This window comes from Sphaeramia orbicularis, unplaced genomic scaffold (assembly GCF_902148855.1).
Source record: "Sphaeramia orbicularis unplaced genomic scaffold, fSphaOr1.1, whole genome shotgun sequence".
NCBI classification, from domain to species: Eukaryota; Metazoa; Chordata; class Actinopteri; order Kurtiformes; family Apogonidae; genus Sphaeramia; species Sphaeramia orbicularis.
This window is the reverse complement of record NW_021941582.1, coordinates 68,623-86,122: the sequence shown is the minus strand read 5'-3', so window position 1 is coordinate 86,122 and position 17,500 is coordinate 68,623. Positions and strand designations below refer to the sequence as shown.

Genomic DNA, 17,500 nt, shown 5'->3' with positions numbered 1-17,500 from the left:
AAAAATCATATTGTATTTTTTAATAAAGAAGGGTTCGGTGAATGCGCATATGAAACTGGTGGGGTTCAGTACCTCCAACAAGGTTAACAACCACTGAATTAGACTTAGTTCTTTTCACTGATATTTGTTTTCTGGTAGACCCTGTCAGGCACTTGCTATAAGCAGTCAAAATACAGACTCAGCACATTTTTTTTTTTTTTTCCATTTTTAGGGTCATGTATATGAGAGAATATATGTTTAGTCACAGATATAACATGTTTTTCTGGCAGTACTATAACTTCTCATATATTAAAATGAATCAGACATCTGGTGTCATTAAATCTGTAGATACAGAGAGCCAAAAGTGCTACCATGGACAAATGCGCATCCCAGGAAGCCATGTTTGGCATGTCATAAATCTGCAAATATGTCCCATACAAAGCTCTCCATACGTGTACCTAGCCTTAGTATATCCAGGAATTAGGTGTGAAAATTTGAACCATTTAGTCTGAATAGTTCCAAAGTTATTAGCCCTCGAACTATGGATGTTTGATTGTAACACTGAAAATATGGGGCCACACCCCTTTTTTTGTAGGCTTCATATCTCCAAAACTAGTGGAGATATTGGCCTCAAATTTTGCACAGTACTCATTAGTTACAAGGACATCAAAGTAAAAAATTATGAAGCAAATCTGAGATGGTGAGTCGGGAACGTTCTCTAAAATCTGGTGATTTGGCACGGAATTACCCTTAGGCATTTATTCAAATGCAGATATTGTGGGGGTTAATTTTTGTTTTTATTGTTTTTCTTTTTGTTTCTATTTTATTTATTATTCTTTAACACTGTTTTATACAACAATGGTAGTTTGTTTGTTTGGATTGAACTCAAATCCTGTTCTGATGTTAGTTGTGAACTAATAGAATCTGAACATTTGAACAGGATCTGAAACTGGAATGTCTGTAAAACACAATTTCAGTTTGAACACAGTTGGAACATTTGGTGATAGAACATTAGATCCTGTTGGGATCAAATAAAAATGTGTTTAGTGTTTGTGCAGATTTCTGCAGTAATTCCAGTCTTCCAGGAAAAAAAATCATTTAAAAAAAGAAACAAAACCAATAAAAATTTGCCTTATTAACAGTATCATGATATATTGTATGGTGATCCTAGGATTGTCATTTATATTGTATCGTCAGATTCTTGCCGATACTCAGCCCTAATAACAGAGCCTGTTTTAGGAGGACTTCCTGTCCTTCCAGATGTTTGTGTGTAGTGGACTTCCTGTCCCTCCAGATGTTTGTGTGTAGTGGACTTCCTGTCCTTCCAGATGTTTGTGTGTAGTGGACTTCCTGTCCTTCCAGATGTTTGTGTGTAGTGGACTTCCTGTCCCTCCAGATGTTTGTGTGTAGTGGACTTCCTGTCCCTCCAGATGTTTGTGTGTAGTGGACTTCCTGTCCTTCCAGATGTTTGTGTGTAGTGGACTTCCTGTCCTTCCAGATGTTTGTGTGTAGTGGACTTCCTGTCCCTCCAGATGTTTGTGTGTAGTGGACTTCCTGTCCCTCCAGATGTTTGTGTGTAGTGGACTTCCTGTCCTTCCAGATGTTTGTGTGTAGTGGACTTCCTGTCCTTCCAGATGTTTGTGTGTAGTGGACTTCCTGTCCTTCCAGATGTTTGTGTGTAGTGGACTTCCTGTCCCTCCAGATGTTTGTGTGTAGTGGACTTCCTGTCCTTCCAGATGTTTGTGTGTAGTGGACTTCCTGTCCCTCCAGATGTTTGTGTGTAGTGGACTTCCTGTCCTTCCAGATGTTTGTGTGTAGTGGACTTCCTGTCCCTCCAGATGTTTGTGTGTAGTGGACTTCCTGTCCCTCCAGATGTTTGTGTGTAGTGGACTTCCTGTCCTTCCAGATGTTTGTGTGTAGTGGACTTCCTGTCCTTCCAGATGTTTGTGTGTAGTGGACTTCCTGTCCTCCAGATGTTTGTGTGTAGTGGACTTCCTGTCCTTCCAGATGTTTGTGTGTAGTGGACTTCCTGTCCTTCCAGATGTTTGTGTGTAGTGGACTTCCTGTCCTTCCAGATGTTTGTGTGTAGTGGACTTCCTGTCCTTCCAGATGTTTGTGTGTAGTGGACTTCCTGTCCTTCCAGATGTTTGTGTGTAGTGGACTTCCTGTCCTTCCAGATGTTTGTGTGTAGTGGACTTCCTGTCCCTCCAGATGTTTGTGTGTAGTGGACTTCCTGTCCCTCCAGATGTTTGTGTGTAGTGGACTTCCTGTCCTTCCAGATGTTTGTGTGTAGTGGACTTCCTGTCCCTCCAGATGTTTGTGTGTAGTGGACTTCCTGTCCTTCCAGATGTTTGTGTGTAGTGGACTTCCTGTCCCTCCAGATGTTTGTGTGTAGTGGACTTCCTGTCCTTCCAGATGTTTGTGTGTAGTGGACTTCCTGTCCTTCCAGATGTTTGTGTGTAGTGGACTTCCTGTCCTTCCAGATGTTTGTGTGTAGTGGACTTCCTGTCCTTCCAGATGTTTGTGTGTAGTGGACTTCCTGTCCTTCCAGATGTTTGTGTGTAGTGGACTTCCTGTCCTTCCAGATGTTTGTGTGTAGTGGACTTCCTGTCCTTCCAGATGTTTGTGTGTAGTGGACTTCCTGTCCCTCCAGATGTTTGTGTGTAGTGGACTTCCTGTCCCTCCAGATGTTTGTGTGTAGTGGACTTCCTGTCCCTCCAGATGTTTGTGTGTAGTGGACTTCCTGTCCTTCCAGATGTTTGTGTGTAGTGGACTTCCTGTCCTTCCAGATGTTTGTGTGTAGTGGACTTCCTGTCCCTCCAGATGTTTGTGTGTAGTGGACTTCCTGTCCTTCCAGATGTTTGTGTGTAGTGGACTTCCTGTCCTTCCAGATGTTTGTGTGTAGTGGACTTCCTGTCCTTCCAGATGTTTGTGTGTAGTGGACTTCCTGTCCTTCCAGATGTTTGTGTGTAGTGCATCGGCCTCAGCAGGTGCAGTCGTTATTGTCCCTGCAGATGGAAACAGGTGTGTGTTTCCTCCTCCAGCTGACATTCACTGTATGCCTCCAAACACCACATTAGAGGAACGTCCATGGACCTAATGTACAGGTAGAAGGAAATAATGGACCTAAACAACAGCAGCAGCTTTGCACTGTAAAAAAAAATCTGTAATTTAACAGAATTTTTACCCTTTATTTTACAGATTTTTTCTGTATTTTTAAGATACAGGAACATATCAATGAAATGACAAAAACAGACTGTGATTTTACATGTCAAAATAAAATAACATGAAAAAACTAACTGTGAATAACCATAAAATTTATATTTTTAAAAAAAGTTTTTTTCTCACAGAAAAATACAGTTAAAATACATTTGCAGATGTATCATAATTTCACAAATATTTATTTTCTATTTATGAGATTAAACTGTTAATTTAAAGTTTAATACTGTAAAATAAATAAATAAATAAAACAAGATAAAATTCCTAACAATTAACCGTCGTTAAACTGTCCAAATACGGTTTTTATCAGTGGATTGGACAACTGAGTCTCATTGAAAATTATGCCATTCAACCACAACACTTCACATACTCTTAAATTAGCAGTCGAATATTGTAAATATAAATGGTTGGTTATCTGTATTATGACAGTTTTTAAAAGTAAAGATAAGATAACTAGTGTATTAGCAGTTAATTGACAGGTTTTGAAAGATAAATCAAATGTTTTTCTGTGTGGTATATCATTTTATTGCATCAAGTATTAATTGATATACAAGTTTTTAACATAAAATTATGTGATAAACACTAACTAATAACTGAACTTTTCTGTAATTTTAAGCCGTATTATTTGTTTTATAACAATGTTCGTCCATATGTATAGGTAATTTGATTGTTTTAATATAGGGCTGCTCGATTATAGAAAAAAAAATAATCGCGATTATTTTAGCAATAATTGAAATCATGATTATTAAAAACGATTATTTGTTAACCTTAAAGTTGTTTATTTTTTTCTTGCAAAACAATGTAAGATATACTCTTTAAATATAAATAAAGCTTTTAACCATTAAAACAAAGTATGTTCACTTTTGTACGAAACAAAAAAATCTTTGAATGTAAATAAGTGTACTGTAAATTCAAGTATGTTTCCTTTTGTAAACAAATAGTGCACTGGAATTAAACTGCTCTAGACTTGCCATAGAACTGGAGCAATAAAAAAAAAAAAAACCTCACGTAAAGTGCAAATTATAAATTCAAGTATGTTCAATGTAGTATGAAACATAGTAAACTCAGTGGCGTGCTGTGAGGTTTCAGTTCAGGCCTTCTGTTTACATCAGCCATCTAGAATACGTACGTTAGTTTTATACGGGTTAGGGTTAGGTTAATACGGGAGTTGCAGCATGAAGAGATTCGGAGACTGAAGGTTGCATTGCGGACGAAGTTGTAGACGGAGTTGTTTTTATGTGTTTTAGTTCTTCATAAGATTATGATAAAGGTGGCGGTGGTTCAACTTCAGATGGTTACAAAGGTTTGTTGTGTTAGCGGTCGGTGCGGACACAACTACGAAACACTTTTTGCACGTAATGGGTTTTTGCTCTTCATCAAACCCAAAGTGATTCCATACAATTGAATTGGACTTGCCTTTTTTGTTTACCAAGCGCTTCTGCTGTGATTCTCTTGCCGTTTTTCCAGACCGCTGGTCCACCTGTCCTCTTGGGGTGGACCTGCCGGCTAGCAGGCAGCTGGAGCTTAGAGGGGGGCGGGGCTGAGCAGCTCATGGGAGCTTGCGTGCGCGTGAATTAAAAAACTCAAAATTAATAATCGTTTTTTCTCGATTACATAATTTTTGTAATCGTTGCGTGTAATAATCGAAATCGTAATTGAATTTCGATTAATTGCACAGCGCTATTTTAATACATGTAAATGTTCTTCATTAAACATTAAAAATTCAGAAAAAGAAGCAAAATCTCATGTAAATTTAGGGCAAAAAACTATTTGATTTATGGAAAATTACCATATTTTTATGAGATGGTTATTTTCCATTATTTAACAGTATTTTTTCAGTGCCCATGCTGCTGGAATATTAGTTTTTTTTTTTTTTTTGTTACAGTGTGGAGGGGCAGTGGAAACCTCTGATCATGTATTCTATTATCACAGAAATGATTCAGAGGAACCACAGGTGTAAAGAAAAAGTGTCAGTATTGAACCATGTGACCTTATTGGTTTGTTCCTCCACTTTACCAACAGCTGATGTGACAAAAGTGATTTATTCAGAGATAACAGGAGTGTAGCTGGACTTTTTCTGCACCTGAATGCATCACCAAGGCTTTAAACCGCAGAAAAATTCATCATTTAACAATTAAATTTGAACTTAATGTAACAACATTAGTTTATAATTATATCAATGATATCAATTTTTTAATTAATTACGTCCGTAACGCTGAAAAACATCAGGGCTACCAGGACTGATTATTGTAAATTAAAAAAAACAAAACAAATCAATCTCTGTCTGTCTTTTACTCTTAATTCCACATTTTAAACCGACTTATTAGTGATCAAAATAATAACAACCTGTTCGTATTTTTACCGCCTCGTCAGCCTTTTAGTCATTTTCCAGGATCTCAAACAGAACTGATGGAACAATGTGCAGAATGCTGATTATTAAAGGGTTCCAGCTGTACCCTTTATCAACAAATACAACTGAAAGTACGACTATCAAAGTACATTTATAATAATAGTCCACAAAACATGGCCTATGTCCCATCCATAGTGTCTACGATAACAATAATAATAATAATAGTACATTTTATTTGTATAGCGCTTTTCGTAGAACTCAAAGACACTTTACATACAGCAGATAAAAACAGAAACTAAACATTAAAAACAGATTAAAGCAGGTGCAAAAGGCACGTATAGTTGTGTGTGTGTGTGTGTGTGTGTGTGTGTGTGTGTGTGTGTGTGTATGTATATATATATGTGGAAAAGGCTCTGTCCCTCCAAGTGTATCTGATAGTAAATGTGAATATTTAAATTTAATAGACATACTAGAGGTCGATAGTGGTTTTGAACCCTTTTAAGGCTAACATTAAAACACATATATATATTATATAATAATATAATTATAATATATTTCTATGGAAAGAAACAAAAGTCAAGCAGCAACTTGCAAAATGTGTAAACTGGAGGAGGAGGATTTCATGATTTACAGGAAATTTTTCCAAATACAGAGGATAATATTATAACAACTGGTGATAAACCACTGAAGTAAAGGTTAAATGTGGAGAAAAACTCATTTGGGAACTGACATAAAACTAGAATTGGGTCTGTCTGAGTTAAATATTTAGTGTATTTGTTGATCCACTGTGATCTTTTGTGTAACTGATAAGTGGAGGCATGAAAGAGTTAAAACTGCACTCATTTTACTGAATAAATTTCACTTTGTTCATACAAAGTAAAATCGCCAGTGTTAATATAACACTTAAAGAGTTAATTTTAACACTGCCTCAGTGAACATATGGTCCCTTTCTACAGTGTAAAATTTACACTGAACATAGTTACATTTCCAGAGTCAACTTTACTCTAGTAAGAGTTAATATTTTACACTACACTACACTAATTAGTGTCAGTCAAGTTTTACACTATGTGAGAAGTAACACCCATAGGGTTATTCACATTCAACACTGAAGAGTTAAGTGTTACAATAAGTTAAGTGTTAAATTACTCCAAAGAGTGTTGATTTTTAACTGCCTCCTACCAGTGTTACATATGATGTACTACAGTCCCAGTGTGTGCAGGGGGGAAAAAGACCATTACTTCTGTACCCAATTTATTCCAAATAAAAAGGAAATATTGCAATTAAAAGTGAACATAAAATGACATGTACAGTCTCATCACAGTCTCCATTAAAACCTTCTTTTCAGTTGAACGATGGAGAAAATCTCTTGGTACATGTTAAACTGTATAATGATATTTTTTCACAACCATGAAAATGTCTTTAAAGTGCATTTAAAAAAGCTACACAATAATTTCAGCAATGTTCAACCAAGACCAAACTGCCATCAGCCGGAAACAACCAACCAATTCAGTCCAAAATCTTCCAAATCGGTCACTGAATAAGATATGTGACTGTCTTCTTTTGAAACATGTGTGCAGGTGTTTTTCACAACAAATAGACAAATGGAGATCGTCAAAACTCTCCTTTACAAAAACCTTAATTTCTAGTGGCAAATATCTTGGTTGGAATCTATTAGTTTGGTGCCAGATGACAGAAGAGTGTCTAAGGTTGAATAACAATAAATAACTTGCTTTAATAAAACACTACACCCTCAGGAAACAAAAACAAGCCAAAGGTTATCAGTGGGATGGAATACAAAGTTGAAACCAATAACACTACACAAGGCTGCATCATATGGCAATATGGTACTACAAACATGGAAAAATCTGTTGATCCATATGCCATTTGAACATCCATTGGTTTGAAACAGAGCAACTCTCGGACACTGAACACCTTAAATGCCTGGGATGGCTTGGACAGTACTTGACATGCATGGTAATGTTCATCAGAACAGTTTCCACACCAGTGCCAGTAAGTACAACTTGCTCATCTTTCACTATAATAGTACTGATTTTACAAAATACTGGCAACTCCTCACTTATCTCAGACACACTACTAAACCAGGGCGATATTCAGAACCATAATGCTTTACCCATTTCACCAACAGAACATCAACAGATATGTCTACATTTAGTTTGGCAGCAATTTCAGGACCTTCTTGCAAATCTGTAATCTGTAACATCTTTCCTGGGCCAATAGTTACTCTGCTCAGGCTGAAAGATTCCCAGTGCAAGGCCATGTATTTGTGGTGTTTTTTGGTCAACGTCTTCATGATATTTTTGAAACTTTTGAGTTGAGTTTTGAAAAAGTTCTGCTTTGCCTCATAACGCATACACCACATGTGCAGAAGTGGTCCTATATTTCTTATGCATTGTGGATAATGGATCAAGAAATGATGTTTAGGCAAGAGATTTCTAGAAGGAAACAGACATTTGAAGAGCAGATGATGGTCAATAATGTGCTTCGGAAAGATGGTCATACCATTTGTTATGATGGGAGAAAAGACCATATTTACTATCTGCAGCAGCAGCAGTAACAGATGCCAGTACTCATCGTCACTCTGCACTAGATCACCAAACATCAATGGCATGTTTCGCAGTAAACACCAGGACTGAATGGCATTAAGGCCCAAATCACTGCTTCCATCAGGTAACTTGACTGCAGGGGGGCGGTTCCTCCTCTCATTGTACCCATAGTTGAATGACTATTCTACTGGCCAGTTCTTTTGCAGTTAAAAGGTTTTCCTGGAAAAACTCCAATACAAGTTTTACTTCTAACTGTGCAACACTCTCTAAAATGTCATGCATGATATCAACGGAAAAAAATTATCAGCTGTGTTGTAATATTGCAGTGAGTTTAACAAACATGAACACTTTACACCATATATATATGAGGTAGCTGTGGATTTGTTTGTACAGTATGGCAATGTTCGGCGAGCATGTCTTTAGTCCGCAATATCACGCTTTGGTCATCTTCACAGAACACCGTTTGAAATGTACTCTTCTCTATGATTCAAAAATAGGACCAAAGGCCTTGTATCTTACCGGCCAAATGAAAAGCTTTGGGAAATGTATCCAGATCCATTTATTCTCCCCCAGTTCTGTGTATTTATTCTATTACAGAAATAGCCCATGTTTTGGTCATATTCCAATCAGATCTGTAAAAAATTCTAATTCCAACTTGATATCATTGATACTGATTTATTGGATCAATCCACTGTTATAATGGGAACATTTTTCAAAGTGGCACCAAATCCAGAATCAGGCCCGGATCCAAATAATTTCACTAACTTTTGTTGACATCATCATAAAGAAGCTGTATACCAAGTTTGAAGTCAATCGGAATTGTAGTTTCAGAGAAGAAGACGATTGAAATTTTTGTAACGGACGACAGATGCCGACGCCGCCGGATGCTGCATGACGACAGTAGCTTACGGCCTGTTAGCCGGTAAGCTAAAAATGACAGCAATTCCAGGCACTGAATGATTCCACAAAACCAAACAGTCCATGTATACCAAGATTATCACCCGTAACCTGCACAATACTGCCATGAACTGCACTTTTGAACAAGGGAACTTTGATCCCATCAGTTTCAAGCACTTTCAAGTCATTTATGATTGGCTCAAGGATGGTGTCAAAACCCTAGGTTTTAATGTCCTGGGCATGAAAAAGTGCACACAAATGTATGTTGATTAAAGATGAATTTAACTTTGGTGGAAAATTTGTCAGTGTAAAACATGTAGCCCCCAATTTATGTATACCTTTTTTGAGCCTAACGGATTAGCAGTCTCAAACTCATCAAAAAAAAATTGAATTTGCAATGCATTCTTTTTTTGAGAAAAAAAGAGGATGCTTCTTCATATGCAACCCATCACTTATGTCAAAACACACCGTCCTTGGGAGTGTGCCTTGACACAAACATATCACAGGTTTGGATTTCTGAGAATAGATTGTAATGTTTCTAGAATTGGGACATAGGAAAATTTGTCAGGTACAACTACTTGATCATAAGTTCCAGTGCTTCTGTTTCTTTTATTTTCAAATCTGACACCAAGTACTTTTTCGACAGGTTCAACAGTTTTCCATTTTTGTTCAAAATATGCGTTATGTTTTGATTCAGTGTTCAATGCAGTAAAGGGGTTTTCAAGTGTTTTAAAAGTTTGTTCAGTTTTAGCTTTCACATCTGTATCCTGAGAAGATGAGCATTTCAACGCTGCATCTTTAGTTTGACTCTGTACTTCCATTTTAACTTCTTCCATGGATGATACAAAATTGTTTAAAGCGGACTGGCCTACACCAGCAACTTGAAGCTGCACAATAGCAGATGCACACATATCACGAGTACTGATGTTGGGTGCTGGCAGGGCTTTAGAGCTACTGGCCACTCCTTCAAAATGTTGTGACCGAGTATCATCTGCAGTATCGTAACTGTCTACAATGTTATCTGTGTTATCTGCATGTTTAGAGTTTAAATGGTTCCTGAAATGGTTCCTGAAACCTGAAAAGGTACTAAGAACACGACAACACCCTCCCTGAGCACATTTTAGGCGAAGTGATTAACCTGGACATTAACCATGAATCAGCCGCATATGCCTCACAAGATCATTGGTTCCCACAAAATGAGAGTGGCAAACAAAACAAATCAGGCCCATGATATCAGACTGAGTGATGTGGGAAAATCACTCACAATACAGATGCAAGAACTTTGAGTGAAAAGTGACAAATATGTTGCCCACCCTGTGAGTCATCTGTTAACTAGTGCAGCAACCCTAACCTCTGCAACACGTGGGCTCTCATGGACTTGACCAACATCTATGTTGTAAATGGTTGTCTGAATGAAGGTGTACATGTTGTGGAGCATCTGGTTGTACATGGTGCAAATACAAAGTGTGCCTTAAAGAGTTTGTCAAAAGCTCCTAGAGAACTGGTTGAGTTGCATGGTATGACCTGCTTGTCCAGAGTAATGAAGAACTCATGGATGGTGCTCCTCTTCATCCCAACAGCAAGAAGTGGTTGAGTGGTGCACTTGATTGCATCAATATGTTCTTGAATACTTGTTCCACTCTGAGGATAAATAAGTTAAAATTAAAAGTTGAAAATCGCAGATAAAAACAGTCCCAATCTCTTATTGTTAATTGTAAAGATAAAGGGTTTTGTCTGACAAATAATCTGTGTCGCTCTACTTTGCAGAACAGTTTTGCACCACAACACTTCCTCATAAGCAAAAACACAAACCTTCTTGAACACGACAAGATGCTTCTCAGCTTGGGCTGCAGACGCCCTTCCTGGTCTTTTCCGGCCTTGGGCTGAAGGAGGGATCAGGTGGAGGAGGAGGATAATGGATGAAAGATCACTGTCCCAGCCTGGATTTGGAAATACCAGTGAAATGTTAGATAAACAGACTATATTTACAAACTATATAATTTACAAACATCATTATTTTGAATTACAGCTGTACAAAATAAGATGAGGAAATAAAACAGGCCAAAAAATGAACCCCCAGAATAAATAAAATAAAATAAACCACACTACCGAGGGCAAGAGTGTCATCAATTTCCTCTTCATCCGATGTAGCTTCAGCACAATGGATAAGCTCTTCAAGGTCGCTTGAAGAAGGGAGAGCCTTACACTGCTAATGATCTTCTGCTTGAATGTCGTTGGCCATCTACATAGAGAACAATTATTTATGATCAAGAAATTAAAACACCCATAGATACTGCGAAAAAGAAGATCAGTGATTCCCCCAGTGCATTATAGACTACAGACTCTATGGTTGGTGTAAGTATTGCTAATAAATGTCTTACAATAACACATAATAGTCATAATTTCATATATCCTGCCAACTTTTCACTTTTTTTTTTTTTTTTACAAAAACACGGTGGGTCACCAGAGGGCTTCCTTAGTGGCCCTACCACCGGGCTTAGCAAGATTTCTGGGGGAAACCCTGGAAGATCAATGTTAATTTATAAGAATAATAAAAACTGAGTGTCACAAATATCCAGGAACCATTTTGGCAATGCAAAATTCCAGAATTTCCCACTATAAGGTAAGTGTAGATGTGACACAGAATGAAAACACAACAGCCAGTTGGAAGACCTCCTCATAAACCCTCAAAATTATTTTCTTTAGTTTTCTCTAAATTTTAGTGGCAGCGACAATGTTTTAGCGGCCACGGTGCGCGGCAAGAGACACACCCAGAGCCCTCACTGCATCGGCCCACACCGTTAACCGATTAATTTAAGACCACATTAACTAAAGTCTTCATACCAGCGTGATATATAGCAGCACTGCCGCCTTAGCCACCAAAGATACCAAGTCACTAGTGTTAGCTACTTGAGCTGACTCCGGACATGTGCAGTAGCAGCTATTTTACTGGAATAAATGTGCATGCGTGACACATAACCCCCCACAACACCCCGTCGTTGCTGACATTAATGTTACTTTGTGCCATTTTTGTCAAGTTTGGCGTTGCATGGTCAACGTTAATTATCTCCATGTAGCCGATACATTTAAGCTAGCTGCTGACCTGATGTCACGTTATCCATTTGAAATTCGGTATTTGAAACATTTACAACGACGACATAACTTTGTTCTTGCACACAGATTCTGCTTGGATGAAATAACAAAAGCATTAGTTTATTTAGAAAAACTTACCGCAGTTTTTCGATGCAAGGATGCCAGAGTCCAACTTCTCATTCAGTTTGAGCACAGAGGTTGGTGGGCGGGGCTTTTTAGAGTCATTATTTTTTAACACTGAACAGGATCTTGCTCTTATTGGTGGTGAATTAACTTTGAGAGTCAATTTACTTTAACACTTAATATATGACACTGACGGTGTTAAACCTCTGTTAACTCCAGTTATTTTCACCGACACTGGAAGTTATCTTGTTAAATTTTACTCTGTCCATTGTTGGAATAACTCTGAAAGAATTAAAATACTTTGACACTGCATTTTTTACACTGGCAAATTTACTGTGTAGTTGTAGATCCTGTAGTTGTCCTTTTTTTCACATTAAACAGATAAAAGGTCAGAGTTTTTATTGTTTCTATTTTATGGTGGTGTTATTGGACCGATCTGGACCGGTTTGACAGATCCACAGTTAACTCTGTAGTCAGTGTGTTTGTTTAGGGGTTAACTCTTTCGTCAGTGTCAGTGTGTGTTTAACTCGGTGTCAGTGTGTGTTTGTGTACACCTCTCTGTTGTGTTGTGACATGCTTCAGTCAGCTGGAATGTCCACACCTTTACCTGTGGGACGTTCACTGACACCTGAGGAATTCAACTGCAGATGTTTGGAGGTGTGACAGGCAGCATGGAGGGGAGGGGAGGGGAGGGGAGGGGAGGGGAGGGGGAGGGGCTAACGGAGGGGACACACAGACGTCCTCCTGGGGACAGATGGACAAATGGACAAATGGACAGGTGTCCTCAGGTCAGATCTGCTGTAAACTACAGCCTTAGTGTGTGGAAATGAACTGAACACGTTAGAACACATGTTAGAACACATGTTAGAACACATGTTAGAACAGGCCCATGGATCTGCAACAGGAAACAGATGGAGCACCTATAAGCCTTTAGACAAATACAGTTATACAAATACAGTTATATACACATACAGTTATGTAGAAATACAGTTATATACAAATACAGTTATATAGAAATACAGTTATATAGGAATACAGTTATATAGGAATACAGTTATATAGGAATACAGTTATATAGAAATACAGTTATATAGAAATAGTTATGTAGAAATACAGTTATATACAAATAGTTATATAGGAATACAGTTATATAGAAATACAGTTATAGAGAAATACAGTTATGTAGAAATACAGTTATATAGAAATACAGTTATATACAAATACAGTTATGTAGAAATACAGTTATATACAAATAGAGTTATATAGAAATACAGTTATGTAGAAATACAGTTATATACAAATAGAGTTATATAGAACTACAGTTATGTAGAAATACAGTTACATACAAATACAGTTATGGAGAAATACAGTTATATACAAATACAGTTATATAGGAATACAGTTATATAGGAATACAGTTATGTAGAAATACAGTTATATACAAATACAGTTATATAGAAATACAGTTATATAGGAATACAGTTATATAGAAATAGTTATGTAGAAATACAGTTATATAGAAATACAGTTATATACAAATACAGTTATGTAGAAATACAGTTATATACAAATACAGTTATATACAAATACAGTTATATAGGAATACAGTTATATAGGAATACAGTTATGTAGAAATACAGTTATATACAAATACAGTTATATAGAAATACAGTTATATAGAAATAGTTATGTAGAAATACAGTTATATAGAAATACAGTTATATAGAAATACAGTTATGTAGAAATACAGTTATATACAAATACAGTTATATACAAATACAGTTATATAGGAATACAGTTATATAGGAATACAGTTATGTAGAAATACAGTTATATAGGAATACAGTTATATAGGAATACAGTTATATAGAAATAGTTATGTAGAAATACAGTTATGTAGAAATACAGTTATATAGAAATACAGTTATATACAAATACAGTTATGTAGAAATACAGTTATATACAAATACAGTTATATACAAATACAGTTATAGGAATACAAATGAGTTCGAATATCTGTATGGACATGGAGGAGGAGCCAAACACAGACCGACCATCTGTTTGTGGGTGGAGCCAAACACAGACCGACCGTCTGTTTGTGGCAGCGGTGTACCCCCGCATAAATAAATGTGGGGTCGGTATGGGAGTGTTTTCCTGGAGCTTGGTCTGGTCTACAGTCAGTGAAGTTTCACTGTCACTTCTGGGGGGGGACGAAGGAAGGAGGACGCAAAGTGACGCACACACACAGTTACCAACCAACACACACACATCCCCTGGCTGAACTGTGCGCGTGACAGTTACCCCCCCCCCCCCCCCCCATTCCACACACCACACCGACAGATGAATTCCACAGGAAACACTGACTGTATCCAGTGGTTCAATAAATCAGTCTTTCAGGAATATGACCTGCTTTTATCAGGAAGTGTATAAACTATGTTTAGCTTTTATTCTTAGACTGTATTGAAAAAGAAATTCAGGTTCTCAGGAAAATTGCCGCTTATCAATTAATCGTTAATCAATCGATAAGGGCAACCAGCGAACGATTAATGGATTAATCGATAATTTGCATCCCTAATCCAAAGTTAAACGGACCTCAGAAGTCCAGTTCTGTGCTGGTTCTGAATAAGCTTTCTCAGATCTGCTTATTCAGAACCAGTTCTGTTTAAGGATCTCGGAACCAGCTCCCCTCCCCTCCCCTCCCCTCCCCCCCCCTCCCCTCCCCTCCCCTCCCCTCCCCTCCCCTCCCCTCCCCTCCCCTCCCCTCCCCTCCCCTCCTCTAACTCACCTCCTTCAGTTGATTGAAAAACCTCCAGTTAAACCAGTTCCGTTCATTAAACTGATTTGACTCGACCTAATTATCAACTTAATTTGATCTTCAAACTGATGAGAAACTGAACAGCGTGAGGTGGAGATGGCACATGAGCAGCAGCATCTTCATCCTCCTCATCCTCAGCAGTAGCAGCTGTGGGGAGGCGTTCACGGTCACCCCCAACCACTTTAATGTCTGTTCTCCACACTGATGCTTTTTACCGCCTGCAGTTTGGAGCTGGAGGGCGTAGAATTTAAAAAAAACAAAAAAAAACAAAAGGGAAAGGCTGTGGGTTTAACAGACCTGAGATCAGAGCCATGTGTGTAAGTCAGGGTTGTGCACTGTAAAAAAAAAAAAAAAAAAAAAAAATCTGTAATTTAACAGAATTTTCACTGCTTATTTTACAGATTTTTCCTGTATTTTTAAGATCCAAGAAAATATTAATGAAATGACAAAAACAGACTGTGATTTTACATGTCAAATGGAAAATAACACAAAAAAAACTGGAACTGTGAAGAACCAAAAATTGCATTTTTTAAAAAGATTTTTTTCTTTTTTCACAGAAAAATACAGTTAAAACACATTTACAAATGTATCATAATTTCACAAACATTTCTTTTCTATTTATGAGATTAAACTGTTAATTTAAAGTTTAATACTGTAAAATAAATAATAATAATAAAACCAGATAAAATTACTGACAGTTAACAGTAACAGAAGTATTAGTTCTGTCAGTTGAACCAGACTTGTTTGTTCATTGACAAATATCTTGTGTAATTACAGGAGGTTTCACAACAAAACTGTTGAATAAATGTATTTTTGTGAATGTATAACATGTATAAGCACTGATAAACTGTCCAAATACAGTTTTTATCAGTGGATTGGACAACTGAGTCTCACTGAAAATTATTTATGTATATATTTATAGGGAATTGGATTGTTTTAATACATGTAAATATTCTTGATTAAACATTAAAAAGTAAAAAAAAAAAAAAAAAAAAAAAAAAAAAAAAGCAAAATCTCATGTAAAGTTAGGGCAAAAAAATTGTATTTTAATTATGGAAAATACTGTATTTTTATGAGATGCTTATTTTCTGTTACTTTAGAGCATTTTTTCGGCACCCTTGCCGCCGGAATAATACTGTTTTTTATGGATTTTTTTTTTTTTTTTTTTTTACAGTGTGGGTGTGAGAAAAAAAAAAGATTAATCAACTCAAAGTGATCCAAGAAAAAGATTAATTGACTCAAAGTGATAAAATAAAAAAATGATTAATCGACTCAAAGTGATAAAAAAATGATTAATTGACTCAAAATGATCCAAAAAATACCAGTAATCGACTCAAAGTCATCCAAAAAATCTGATTAATCCACTCGAAGTGATAAAAACAAGATTAATCGACTCAGAGTGATCCAAAAAAAAGGATTAATCGACTCAGTGATAAAAACATAATTAATCGACTCAGAGTGATAAAAAAATAAAGAACCATTAATCCACTCAAAGTGATTAAAAAACAAAAACAAAAACGATTGATCGACTGGGTGTAAGTCGAGGCGGTGGGTGTAAATCTGTAAACTGTTGAATTCTTCTTCTTCTTTTTTCTTTCTTTGTTGAATTGCGTGGTTCTGCTGTGCAGGTGGGTGTGGCGGTCGGGTGGTGACGGTGTCTCCTGGTCCTTTAATCCGGGTGGAGGCTCAGCCCATCTCCATCAGGTGTGACGTCCACGACTACGGCGGTCCAGATGAACAGGTAAGGACCGCTTTAGGTAACCCTTAAACACCCACAGATACTCCAGCGACACTTCCAACATTAGTTTTTCTCTCTATTCAACTTTTCTTAAACAATTTATCACAAATTTATTGTAATATTTTCCTCCGTATTTTACATTTTTCACTGTACATCATGTATTTTTCTACATTTCATTTTAAATGTTCATTAAAGCTCAGGGTAAATTCAAAGGTCCCTAAACTGCGTCTTCTTGGGGTTTATGAAAAACCATTTCCTGTTCCACGCTGCAGGATTTTGAATGGAGGATGTCGACAACGGCGACCGGGCCCAAGACCAACATCATCTCGTCCTTTGACCCCGGCTACTCCCACGCGTCTCTGAGCCAGCGCGTGGCGTCAGGTGACATCTCCGTGGTGAGGCTCAAAGATAACCAGGTGGAGCTGAAGATAGCCGAGGTCAGGACGCAGGACGCCGGCTTCTACGAGTGCCAGACGCCCAGCACCGACTCGGAGATCAAGGGCAACTACAAGGCAGAGGTGCAGCTCATCGGTAAGAGACGACGCTAGTGCGAGGACGTAAACGCAGGGGTTTAGGTTTTAACCGTATGATCGGAAGGAGGACGTTCAGGCTGGGCCTCAGAGCTTCACATGGGGGTTTGACCTGGTTAAACCTAAAAAGCACTGGATCATGTGGTAGAATTTGGTGGAATTTGGCTGAATTTGGCAGAGTTTTGTAGAATC

General features: G+C 37.5%; 1 protein-coding gene and 1 long non-coding RNA gene across 2 annotated transcripts in view; one reads left to right on the top strand and one right to left on the bottom strand.

Moving 5' to 3' along the window:
• The window catches only part of LOC115416257 (immunoglobulin superfamily member 8), a gene marked incomplete at its 3' end in the record, with an annotated part of 97,173 nt that overhangs the window by 11,629 nt on the left and 68,044 nt on the right, over nucleotides 1–17,500 (top strand). Inside the window, exons 2-3 of the mRNA XM_030130003.1 lie at nucleotides 16,669–16,781; nucleotides 17,051–17,309. Of these exons, the coding sequence (XP_029985863.1) occupies nucleotides 16,669–16,781; nucleotides 17,051–17,309 (372 nt within the window). The remainder of the gene's footprint in view (nucleotides 1–16,668; nucleotides 16,782–17,050; nucleotides 17,310–17,500) is intronic.
• Nucleotides 10,204–11,242, bottom strand: LOC115416260 (uncharacterized). Its single transcript, XR_003934936.1, has 3 exons — nucleotides 11,119–11,242; nucleotides 10,822–10,949; nucleotides 10,204–10,650 (listed from the first exon to the last, which is right to left on the bottom strand). It is a non-coding gene; the product is annotated as an uncharacterized LOC115416260 (long non-coding RNA).